This window comes from Triplophysa dalaica, chromosome 14 (genome assembly GCF_015846415.1).
Source record: "Triplophysa dalaica isolate WHDGS20190420 chromosome 14, ASM1584641v1, whole genome shotgun sequence".
Classification (NCBI taxonomy): Eukaryota; Metazoa; Chordata; class Actinopteri; order Cypriniformes; family Nemacheilidae; genus Triplophysa; species Triplophysa dalaica.
The window spans coordinates 6,217,586-6,229,851 of record NC_079555.1 but is presented as its reverse complement, the minus strand read 5'-3'; the positions used below and the strand labels follow the sequence as shown (position 1 = coordinate 6,229,851).

At 37.4% G+C, this 12,266-nt stretch overlaps 1 protein-coding gene across 2 annotated transcripts; it reads right to left on the bottom strand.

The window, feature by feature from the left end:
* Positions 1-109: 109 nt before the first annotated feature.
* nr1h4 (nuclear receptor subfamily 1, group H, member 4) lies at positions 110-12,266 on the bottom strand. Of its 2 annotated transcripts, XM_056766520.1 has the most exons (10): positions 12,040-12,266; positions 9,034-9,218; positions 6,978-7,355; positions 5,301-5,441; positions 4,949-5,085; positions 4,535-4,633; positions 3,627-3,726; positions 3,286-3,432; positions 1,215-1,328; positions 110-678 (listed from the first exon to the last, which is right to left on the bottom strand). In XM_056766520.1, the coding sequence occupies exons 2-10, from the start codon at positions 9,128-9,130 to the stop codon at positions 440-442; spliced, it is 1,452 nt and encodes a 483-aa protein (XP_056622498.1). In that variant the 5' UTR covers positions 9,131-9,218; positions 12,040-12,266; the 3' UTR covers positions 110-439. The 2 variants fall into 2 exon arrangements, with proteins under 2 accessions (XP_056622498.1, XP_056622499.1); XM_056766521.1 differs by lacking the exons at positions 9,034-9,218; positions 12,040-12,266 and adding an exon at positions 8,240-8,997.

Here is a 12,266-nt window from a genome sequence, read left to right as displayed (position 1 = left end):
GATATTTATGTATTTATGTACACTCATTTATACACTGTTTTACTCCTGATATACACCAGCATGGATAAATTAATCTACAACTCATAAAGCATAGACTCGAGTCACGCAATAAAGGTTTGAAAACATTAAAATACTATTTAATTTACCACAAATAGAGAATGTAAAAGGCCATGCAGTCCACAGATCGAAGAACAAACCAAGGTGCCAAGTCCAGGTAAACATTTACAAAGGCATTACATTATTCACCAGAATTTTGTCCTTGAAGAGCTGGTGATGTCTTACAATTGTTTTTAGTGAACAATGTTCATATACAGCACAGTACATTGTGTTTAAGTTACTTTGACTGTCCCAGGTGTGTAAACTTCACTTATTGACAGCTTAGTAAAAGTCTTTAGTATACTTCTTTTTCATCTTGTTCTTTCATGTTTTAGTTCATGGGTCACTGGACGTCCCAAATCTCACAGAGAAGAGGTGTGAACTTGTGGTCGCTCATCCGCCATGACTCCAGCATCTCTGCATGATGGTGATTGAGGGTGCGTAGCTCAGTCAGACGTCCCAGCAGTCGTGCAAAGTGCTGTGGCTTCCGAGGATGCTGTATCTTACAAACCTTCCTCAGCACGCCCAGCATAGGCTCCTGCAGATGCTCCACAGCCTTCTGGTCCTTTACATATGGCCTATCTGCAAGTAGATACATTTTTAGTCATACGGAACATATGATACAGTGCCAAAATGTATTCCACTGTTGTTTCCTGAATCAAAAAAAGCTGACAAAAAAAGTGCTGGCTTTCTTATTATCGCCCTTTATCAATCATTAATTTGACATTGCTAAATAGGCTACAAATTCATTACATAAGAACCAAAAAGTTATATATTATAATATTACTGCCTGAGAGCCAAAAGTAAACCTTAGTGAAATTTTCCACACACTGCATAAGTATTATATATTCATTTCTTCTGTTTTTTTTATTTAATCTCACTTTTCAACATCAATCTGTTCACTTTTAATTTACTTTTCTTTCAGGATGCTGTCTCCAGGAACAGGAGACGGCTAAATCAGACACATTTTCATTTCATTTGTAAATAAAATTTTATGTCTTCAAAATGTTTAAATCTTGTGAATAGACATGTAAAGTCTAAATTTAAGTGGCTGAAATAACATTAAAGCAAACCAAACACAAGAATCTGTTTCATCTGAGGGACATCGATCAGCTCACCTGGTGAGAGGATTGTAATAGCGGTGAGCAAAGCATGTTCCTCCTGCATCATCTGCAGTTCCCCAATGCTTTTATAAAAGTTAAACATTGGGGTGATAAACTCTTCCGATATTCCTGTGAAGGTATAAAGCCATGGATGAAGATATGCAGCAAGATATGTAGTTAGAAAACAAATAATGTGACAAAAAAGCTTTAAAATTACCATCATTTGTTTTAATCTAAGCAACAACAAAAAACAGTATTTGGTTTGTTCAATTTTATCAACTGAGTCTCATATTTTCCCACAGTTACTGTTCACCATAAATTGCAATTGTTTCTAAAACAGACTAAATTCTAAAACTAACCATGTGAAAACAAAAGTTGTTTATTACCTAAAACCATGTCGCTTTAAACACATTTACACATTTCTTTCCCGACAATGTTTTCTGCTTTACTGAGCCAAAAATCAGATTATATGCATGTGAAAAGATGCTGCCCTGAGATCCAGCCAGTGATACTCTAAACTTTCTCAAAAATTCACGAAAATGTTTAACTGGTGCACCAGAAAATGGAACCTGTCTAAACTGTGTATTTCGTTCATTAGCCTCAGGGGGGCAGTGTTGTATATTATTTAAATTAAACTAACATCCTTCACTTTGAGGTGATTTTGTCTTAGCAACCAGATATTAAGCCAGATAAAATGCCTTAGTTTCATGGTAAAGTTGATATAAACAGCCACCAATGATATTTCATACAAAACTACACAAAACATTTTTAGATTGATTTTAGATAAATCAGGTCTGTATAGGCCTATTGTCTGCGTTGTACATTTTCTCACTCTTACTGGGGCCAAAGCAGCCCAGGCCACAACCTTATTGCTTTCCATTTTCATAGAGGTCTGAGATGATCTGAACTTGGCGTCCGTGCCCCACAGCTGTGCGTTTTCACATTCAGTGGGATTCTCAGCAGCAGCAGCATGTCTTTGAAGGCCTTTCCTGTTTTGTGTGAGGTCTTTGTCTTTATCATTATGATCAATATCATTATCATATTTTGGTGGGTATGAGAGCTGCGCTCTTTTCTGATGTAAACCATTCAGTGTGTAAAGGGTTTGCTTTACAGACCATCCAATTTGGGTAGCCTTCACATTGTGGCAGCAGACAGACACATTGTACATGACACATTGATGCAGCTGGGGTATAAAAGCATGACTCATTAATTCAGCCTATCAGAATTTTCAAATGAAAGCAACACAGATATGTGGGGAAGAAGCGCAAGAAGCACAATATGTAAAAATGCCTCAATTTGGAATATGTGTACAGTTTATAATAAATAACTGTTTTTGCACCAAGCGATTAAGTGATCACAGAATTCAGACTCCTTTCACATTTTTATTCACATCCCTTCAGATGAAAGGATAACCTTTGTCATAATTTGTGACCAGAGAAATGTCAGAGGCAGTGAGAGCCTCAGAGTAGGACAATAGACCTCTCGATGTTTAGATAGGGAACAATGGCATCTATTTCTCCTCAGTCTGGTATTTTGTGTTAATATTCCTGGGGTTGAGGGCTAGTGACTGACAATCCAAACCACAGTCTGTATTCATGTGTTTAGAAATATTCTCAGGGAGCTGGAAAAGGTGGTCCGTCACAGCTTTTCAAAAGCTGAGAAACTAAAAGCAACGGACTGAGCTGAGGCTACATTACAATACTTTTAAGGGACTTAACAACTAGGTAGTAAACATTCAGTTTGTATCCATTCATACATAGCCTATTGCTTTTCCTGGGAATAAGCTAGTACTTTTTGTGAAACTTAAACCTTTAGTGTCTCTGTTTACACATGTAATATACACCACAGTATATCAAGATGACAAATTTGCTGTTGTCAGCAATAATGTAAATGCATTATGAATGGTAGGACTTCCAGTACAGTGCCTGATGCGAACTTCTGGGCTTTAAACTGTTTTCTATGAACAGGTGGCATACTTGTTTGAACCGAAACAAAGGTGAAATCTAATATTCCTGAGTCAAGAGTCCTCTTAACACTCTAAAAGCACCAATCATGCTGTAAAATGATGATGAATGAATGAATTTACCACTTTTTCTAATCCTGTCCTCCAGCACCTCTGTGTGCCCGTAAGGAAGTTTTTTGGTAAAGACCTGAGCAGAGCGCAGGAACATCGCCTCTACGGCCGAACCCTTCAATAATGCGATTTGATCTTCATGATCCAGAGATTGAAAACCTGCACAGAATATTAACCCCACAAAATACATTTGGCTGGAATCATTGCTTCTTCTTCAAAGGATGTAAAGGATGTAAATGTTACACAATTGTGTCACATTGACTTTACTCGAACTGTCTATTCTTTCGAAGCCATTACAAAAAAGAATTATATCTTATATACTGTATTTTGAGTAATTGGAATGATACTCCAACCTGGTATATTTTTTGTGAACTCAACCAGCACTTGGACTTGACTGGTTGCCATCTCTGTCAACAAGAGGAAGTTTTCTTCAGGACTGAACTGCTCCTGTAACTGTGAATTGCCAAAAAAAGAGAAATTGTAAATACGTAAATAAACCAGTGTTTTATGACATTGGGTGGAGATAACCTAGGTTACGCAGCAATAATTTACTAGTGTTAAAGGTAAGCAAAGTAGCTCATTGATTTTCATATCGCTTGACATCATGCATTAAAAAATCATATAACAACCTAACTAACATGTGCCAGCAATAAGATACAAAGCAGAAGCTTGGGTGTAAAATGTAGAAATGTTTAAAGTGGTTCTCAAAGTTTTCATTGTAAGGCCCCTTTGTGTATGGTGCTTCGCTTTGCACCCCCCCCCCCCCCCATATACTATAAAGTGTTATAATCTTACATTTAGAATTTTCATTAAACAAAAAAAATCAGTTATACATGCTGGAACAAATCTTATTTTTCTGATGTTTGATTGTGTCAAATTTAATATAAAAATGTATATAATTATATATATAAATGATTATATAATATTCCATAAAATGGCACAAAATCTAAGATCCATCTTGGGGCTCACAGTTTCAGAAGACTAAAGCAGGAACCAGACTAGACTTTGAGCATGTAAAATTCGTTTGGGCGGTGCTGAAATGGCTAAATGCTAAATCTTTTATATTTCAGTAACAAGAGGTCACACTGTGACTTTTTGCTCATCTATTGGTCTCCTTCACGTGACGTGAATTCGCAGGTCAGAGTTGACCAAACTTTCAGACAAGCTTGTGTTTCCGGTCTGTCGGCATTGCGTATGAATGGAAGTCAATGGAACGAAAAGTCAAGTGTGACCGCGGATTAATTTAGGACAGAAGACATACCAGTTTCTTTGCCATATCTTGAGGGATGCGATGTTTGTTGTAAGCGTCAACGATGAAATTTACTAAAGCCTGCTGGTCTTGACTCAGTTCAAAATTTTCCTGAAATGAAAAAAAATAAACTAATTGCATCCCAAAAAATAAAGATTTTGACCCTATGAAGTTCTAACACAACCATTTTACAGCCCTCTATAGTAGAATCTTTAAGAGCTAATGGTATGTATGAGCATAAGTGAGTTGATCAAGACAGTGTTGCCCTCGAACCTTTCAATGACACTTCAATAAAAACTGTTTCCTTCAGATTGGATTTATACCTGGAGAGTTATACTGTAACAACCATTACAACGTAAAAATCAAAACATGTAGAATAGCAAGTTTTGCCCATGAAAGAAAAATACAGTTCAGGCAGCATCTTACCTTGAAAGGTCTAGAGGTCGATACAACCTGTTTAGCATCTCTACTATCACTTCCATCCTCCCCTATGCTTTCATCAGATGATGCCTTTGTGTTTTTCCTCAGGCGTTTGGATTTGCACTGGATTTCAGTTAACAAGCCTTTAAATGCAATTAGATACATTATGGTGAGTTTAAAAAGTATCAATCCAGAACAATTGCAAAAAAGTTCACGTAATGTCCAATTTTGTGTTTTTGTATTTTTCTTCCAAACTCCTAAACTAAGATTAAACAAAGCTAGTGAAGGTGAGCCTAGGCTACCATATCCCAGTTCAATAGATTCCATATGAATAGATATACAAAATTACTTCACTCACATTCTGCAAGCATGCCCATCTCTTTGCACTTCCTGAGTCGACACTCTTGGCATTTCCTGCGCATGTACATGTCCATCTCACAGTTTCCTCCGGCCTTACACTTATATACAGCATTCTTTGTGATGCTCCTTCTGAAGAACCCTGTAAGGTATATGTACGATGTACTGTATGAAATATTCTATACGACTTTGAAAGAGATGAGTTGAACTGAATAATGAAGAAAGCAGACAAGAAGTACCCAGCATACTTGGAACTCCTTCAATGCTGTTTGATAAGCATTCCAGCGTGAGACCTCAAGAAGCTGGTTAATAAATTGCCAAGAGTACATATTTACGATTTGTAGGCAAAGGGTGACCGCATCGAAGATGGTAAAATTTTACAGTTTTGATTTATTTAGGATATTGATTTTGTTTTTTAACAACAGACAGTAATTGTCCTAGTAACTTTTGAGCTATTCTTTTGTTTCGATGAGTTTACTGAGTGTAAGTCTAGAAAAAATATATGTTCATTTCAAGAACAGCAATGGCAAAATACACTATGCTGAGCTGGATGTTTTACATTTCTATTTTAAATAATTTGATCATTTTTTTTCTTAAGAATCAAAAGTCTGACAATGAAGAGTTCAGATGGATGAATTATTTGAGTTACTATGTGCGAAGAGCATTCGCTCTTTTGGACGGGGATGGTTTTAGAGGGTTTCGAATCTGAACTCTTCAAAATGTAGTGCAAAACAACAAGCACCACCGAGCATCGGCAGCTCTGGGTGCTAAACTGTTACTAGAAACAAGAGGGCCACTTTGTAAACACAGTTCAAGGAATTGGTTCATCGCATGTAACGTATGGTGTAATGTTTAAGACATTACATTCAGTACGGTAATACAGATCCTCCTAGATACTCGATTTCAGCACCAGGCAGCAGACAAACACGTGCAGTTGTTTTTGGAACAGGCAATTATTCCAGCATGATCCCATGAGCACAATGACGCACATTAACTTTGCATGGCAGCATGTGGGTCTTGTTGCCTGCATCATTATTCAGCAGAAAGCTGAGAGGGAACCCAATCCAGACTGAGCGTGAAGGAGCACCAAACCCAGCCAAGCCTCTGGGACTCGGGAAACAAAGATCAGCGTCTGCCCTTTGGCCATTGTCCATGTACAGGTGGAATTACACTTACAGTCATTCAGCCAATGATTTTCCAAAGAGCTAAAATTAGTGCCCGGGGTTCTGTGTCATTTATTACGTCCTTCATAAGCTGCGTAGCCTTGGTTATGTTGAAGGATCGGGTGCCGTAACATATCTTATAAGTTCAAGAGCTAATAAGGGGTCATGTAAAAAATGAAACATGGCATCAGGGTCCTTAAGTTAATGAATGTTTACAGTAAATATGTTTCACCATCGTGCTATTAAAAACCTGTAGGACTTTCTTTCTTCTGTGGAACACAAAAGAAGATATTTAGAGAAATGTCTCACTGATTTTGTGTACATACAATGGAAGTCAATGGGAGCCAGTGTTGGTTTGTAACCAACATTCCTCAAAATACCTAATTTTGTCTTTCAGATAAGAGAAAACGTCAAACAGGTTTGAAATGACATTAAGGGTGAGTAAATTAAATTATGCCAACCAAATAAAGGAAATCCCTACGGATGCCAACTAAACAGTAAATTATGAAATTCACCTTTACATCCCTCACATGTGAGAGCATTGTAGTGATACCCTGACGCATTATCTCCACAGACCACGCACAGTTCCTCTCCTTTGCTCTTTCCAGACTGAGGAGCATGTCTGGACCTCTTACACAGAGTGGGGACAACAGGGCAAGACTCCTCCATCGCATGGTCAAACCCCCCCTCCAAAGGTCCTTTCCTCATCTCGAACACAGCAGACGGAGAGTACCACTCCTCCCCGCTGAACTGTGGGTAACAGTGCTGACCGGGGTAGTACGGCGGTGATGATATGCAGGGTTCTGCCGAGGTAAACTGCATGCTGGGATAGCTGGTGAAGGGCATGACCTCCTGGTCCTGCAGCAAAGGACTGTTCTGCTCTGCCAGAATATCTAAAATAGAAGACGGCAGGAGTGAGCCGTGGTTGTCAGTTTACATGTGCCATGGAAATACAAAGCTCAAGTTCACCATAGTGTTTTAGCCAAGCATAAAGTACTGATAGGTTTTATGCCAACACAACAATTAGGGAAGCTACAACACATGGAGATACTGTTACTCTGTTAGTGAGATCTCGGTGATCCCCAGCACTTCAAACATCATCCCCGGCGTGTGACAGTTATAAATCAGACTAGTAGCAGGGAGCTCTTATCTGATTTTAATATCACAGAAGTCCAACGCACCCAGAAATAAAACATAAGAAATCATTAACCAACACTTTAGGTTTACACAACAGTGAGTTCTGCGAAATTGTTTCGATTTTTTATTACAGACGTTCTTTGATAGTTAAACCGTTTAACAGAGGGACATTAGTTTGTGATGTTTAGCGTTATTTTTTTGTCTTATTCAGTGACTTTAATTGTTTAAAATAAACAGCTGATATTTTGGTAGTGCATGTATTTTAACGTATTTATATAAGCTAACACTTTAAGAAAAAAATTAAGATAATTTACAAGACCGTAATGTTTTTATATTATCAATAAATAACCAATAACAGAAACATTGAGACCAATTAACATAGAACAGCATTGGATGGGATCTAAATGCGAAAAAATCAATGGTTCATTTTCTTTTTTTTAAGTAACAATTACAGAAATTCAGAATTTTTTTAATCTGCTACCAATGACAAACTGTGTTGAAACTGGTAAGAACTTAAATCTTATTTGAATAAAATAAAAAACGTCTACATCTTGTTTATATATACCACTCATTATAAGAATTAAGACAAAATTTCTCAATAGCATTGATTCTTTCATCATGTATATGAGATGGTACGAACCTGATGCCTTCTTCTGCACCATGGCCATGTCAGAGTGTCCCAGGAAGGGTACTGATGATCTATAGCTGTATTGATTCCTAACCATCCAGCTGTGTTCCTTTAGCGCTTCAACATTACATCTGTGTCTAATGTTGACTTGACTGTCTTTTCACAAAATATTACGCTTCCAGAACACCTTTGCATGCCTCAAATGTACTAGTGGGAGCAAAGGTCACTATAGTTGCTCATTGACCTGACAGTCACACCTTCCTGTATCATTACAGGTTCGATGGATGGTGAATCTTATACTGTAAATATCCTCCGGATGATAACATGCTGGCTTGCGATTTTAAAGTAACAGTATCAACTTGTTATGCTTCTACTAAAAATAGAAACGTGTCATCAACATTTATACTCACTAACATCATTTTAAATATTTTAAAGGTCCATGTATGCAATTTACAGCACTAAAATGTCCTCACGTTTTTGCTTCTTTCCCGAAGGAAATAACATTACGAAATGCGCTCTGTACAACGTTCTGTCCATAAAGGGCTACTGTAGAAACAACATGGTGAATTCCATGCAAGCGGTCTCGTGGTGTATGTAGAAAGGAATAGCTCAGTCTAAGGTATAAAAACAACGCTTCATTATGTAAGGTAGTTATGTATATTGTATTTCAGTCAATAGATCCTCTAAAAATTTACACACTTGACCTTGTATAGATATTAATTTGACATGTTTTACCTTTACACAAACTATTGGATACTGTATGTCATAGCAAAGAAACTTTTTTGACTTTCTAAATGAATACTCACCAAAAAAGTGTGAGGTTTCTGATAGGGGAAACCCATCGCCTGGTGGGATCTGTAAGGGTCCCACCACATTGACGTCATGGCCCATCCACTCATTCATTCAGAAGCCTGTGTTAATCTCAGAGTGCAGGACAAAATATGGCTTGATCCCTCAATCCAGCACGGAAGTGTAGGGGTTATTCCGGTTTCTTCAAAACAATTACAAAATATTATGAGGCAATGATTTCAAAATGTACATGTGTCAATGGAAAGCAAATTTTTGTGCAATATAAAAATCATAACTCATTTAATTTTTTTTTTTTTTTAATCAGTTAATAAAACTTTGAAAACTGATCTAAAATCATATACTGTCTGTTGCATTAACCATACTGTGAAATTTGTAGAACCTGCTTGTAGAATTTCAAAAGATGAAACATACCAATATTTTTGTAATAATAATTATTGATATTTCAATGGACAGCATAATCTCTGGGAATAATTAAATGCATGCCTACAATGGCCTTTGCCCCAGTTCCAGCTCTGGTCATTATGCTCTCCAAACTGGCACTGAAGTTCATGGTGGCTATTCATATCAGACCACTTTTCAAATCAATTCGGTTTTCAACAAATCAATCATAAAATCACAGACCTTCTCACGTGTGATTCAAATGGCTTGTTTACTGAACATATACCACAATATAGATTGTGACAAAAAAACTCATAAATTTCACAGAGCACTACATATTCAGTTTCTAAAACCTATAATGTTCATAAGCAAAATTTCAAGGGCAACAGACATGCATCATTTTCGGTCTGCTAAAGTGACTTGCAGCTAAAATGAATCTAATGTTTATATATTGTTCATAAGTGGTCATGATTTTTTGACTCTACAGCACTTTAAGAAAGCATAAACTATGGATAAAATAATATAAAACACAGTACATATTTTATACATGAATCCCATCTACCTCATCTAGAAGAATGTTACCTCATTGTCTTCATTAAAGTATATGCAAGCATCACATAAATTTAGTTCAGTCTCAATAAAATTTGCGTGTCTATATTATTTACAAAAATATCTTATATTTAACGCAGTTCTCGATTAACAGCGGCCACTAGCGTTGTATTATATATTTGCAGCGAATCGCTCAGTCCAAACACTACGGTGGCCGCCACTGTACAAAAAAATGTTGACACAGGAAGAGATTGTGCAAGGATTAAAAAAACCGTAGAAATGTCTTATTTATTCCATAAAATTAAAGGTCTGTGGATTTCAAGTATAGAAAGAAGGATAAAAGTCAGCAAGGAGCTAGCAGCTGTGTTAATATTGTAAATAATTTCCGGCAGAGACACGTTTATATCCTGCAGTACTAAGGCTTCTAGCAGAAAAAAACTAATGCAATATATATAACAACACTACATACACGCCTACGAGAGCGATATTGCATTTATACCTCAGTTCGAAAGCACAAGTGTGTAGATAAACCAGAAACAACGTCGGAGTGTCTTTAACCCCCTTCAATTTTTAAGGAAACGGGGAACTACTTTCTTCCGCCACGAATCCAATCCCAGCATAACAGTTAAACCTCCACTACTAAATCCAAACAATCACTTCTTTTAAATGTATGTGTGCTGAGAGAGACTTATAAAAGGCAACTCACCGCGAATGAGTTAATTCCGTTTCTATTATCTGGATCGAGACCCTCGCGTCCCGCGCTGTAATATTTTCAATCAATGAGTGCAGAACGCTGTGAATAAATTGCTAGAGCCACAGCCAAAATGACAACGTTCCAATAATGATGGTGTGTGTACTCCACCTAGTGGCCATTTTCCAGTGTTGAAGTTTGCGCAGTGTTGAGATTTCGATTTTATTCATCGTACAGCAGTAGCCTAGTTTCCGTTCACAACGCGAACAATCTTTGCTTAGAGAAAGATATGTCTGTACATATTTAAAGAGAAAGCATCATGGAAGTTAACATTCTGGAAAGGATAAACCGCTTGGTGTGTTTGTTAGCTAGCAATGTAACTCCTTCAGAGTAAGGCAGTTGCGAGGACAGTATAGTCTTGAGATATTTTAGTGGCGGAGTGATAGAAGCTGTAACTCGAGAGCGAGCGAATTTTACTGTTTTACCCCTTTTATGAATAAACTTTTTGTTAATCAGTGGGTCAGTGTATTCCGAGCCGTAGAGCACGATCCGTACGGATCATCCCGCGACACGTTTCACCTCTATACCGCAGCGGAGAGGGAGAGGAAACGCGCGTTGTAGCGTTGTTTGTCCATTTAGGGCCGCTGTACAAAACATGGCGGCGATTTCAATGTATGAAGGGCCGCTCTGTATGTAGATATAAATAGATTATTCAAATGTATTGCAAACATAATGGTTCATTTTTTAATGTCTTTATACACCTCTGAAGAAATAGTTTTGCATATTATATTGCATTTCTGTCAGAAGATTCTCGTAAAAATCCCGTTTTGTTACTTTAATATATATGCCTGTTTATTTTAAAATCCACATAGCAATCAATTGGAATTTTAAAGACTTAAATTCCAGTAATACGTGTTACAGTTCTGACAAGACATCAACAAGCTCAGCAACATTGGCCTTTTTATTTCACCAGTACAGTTCTAAAAAGTTCCCACATTATGCACGTAATATAAAAGGTAACACAGGTCGCATCGCTGTGATTTAAGATATGTGGACAAGGGATAATTTACTCCCATTAATAACTTGTCACGTTGTTACTACTGCACCAAGCATCTATGAGCAACACTGATTTACATCAGTAAAAACAATCTGAAAATAGCCCCATAAGGCTTTTCATATATAATTAATATATAAACATCATATAAAAGCCAGTCTATAATTTCCCATGGGCTCAAAGGCAATTACATGGAGGGTCCCTATAAAATATAATGCACTTTTAAATCAATAAATCATAGGTACGCTCCACTCCAAGCACCACAAGTAATAGTACGCTATCACAGCTGATTTATTTAACTGAAACATACCACAAATGTTATTTTCTTACCTTGTGCTTTACTAGAGACGCTGTGCACTCCCGGGCCTTGTTGCAGTGTTTGAAACCATCAGCATTTGGGAATGGGCATCTGGCTGCTTCTGTGTAGCGACCACATAGTTCTCTGACCGGATGGGGTCATGGGGAAAAGGGACAGTAGTTATTAATTAAACTAAATCTGTTTCTCCTCATGAGTTAGCAGTTCATCCCTCCCTCTCCCATCAGCTTCAAACGTGCAA

What these genes read in the sequence shown, in the direction of transcription:
- nr1h4 (XM_056766520.1), bottom strand. Translation starts at nt 9,130, where the DNA reads ATGAATGAGTGGATGGGCCATGACGTCAATGTGGTGGGACCCTTACAG. An exon ending in CGACCTCTAGACCTTTCAAG is followed by an intron (nt 4,634 to 4,948) that starts GTAAGATGCTGC and finishes TTTTCATTTCAG; the next exon opens with GAAAATTTTGAACTGAGTCA. An exon ending in GTTCACAAAAAATATACCAG is followed by an intron (nt 3,433 to 3,626) that starts GTTGGAGTATCA and finishes TATTCTGTGCAG; the next exon opens with GTTTTCAATCTCTGGATCAT.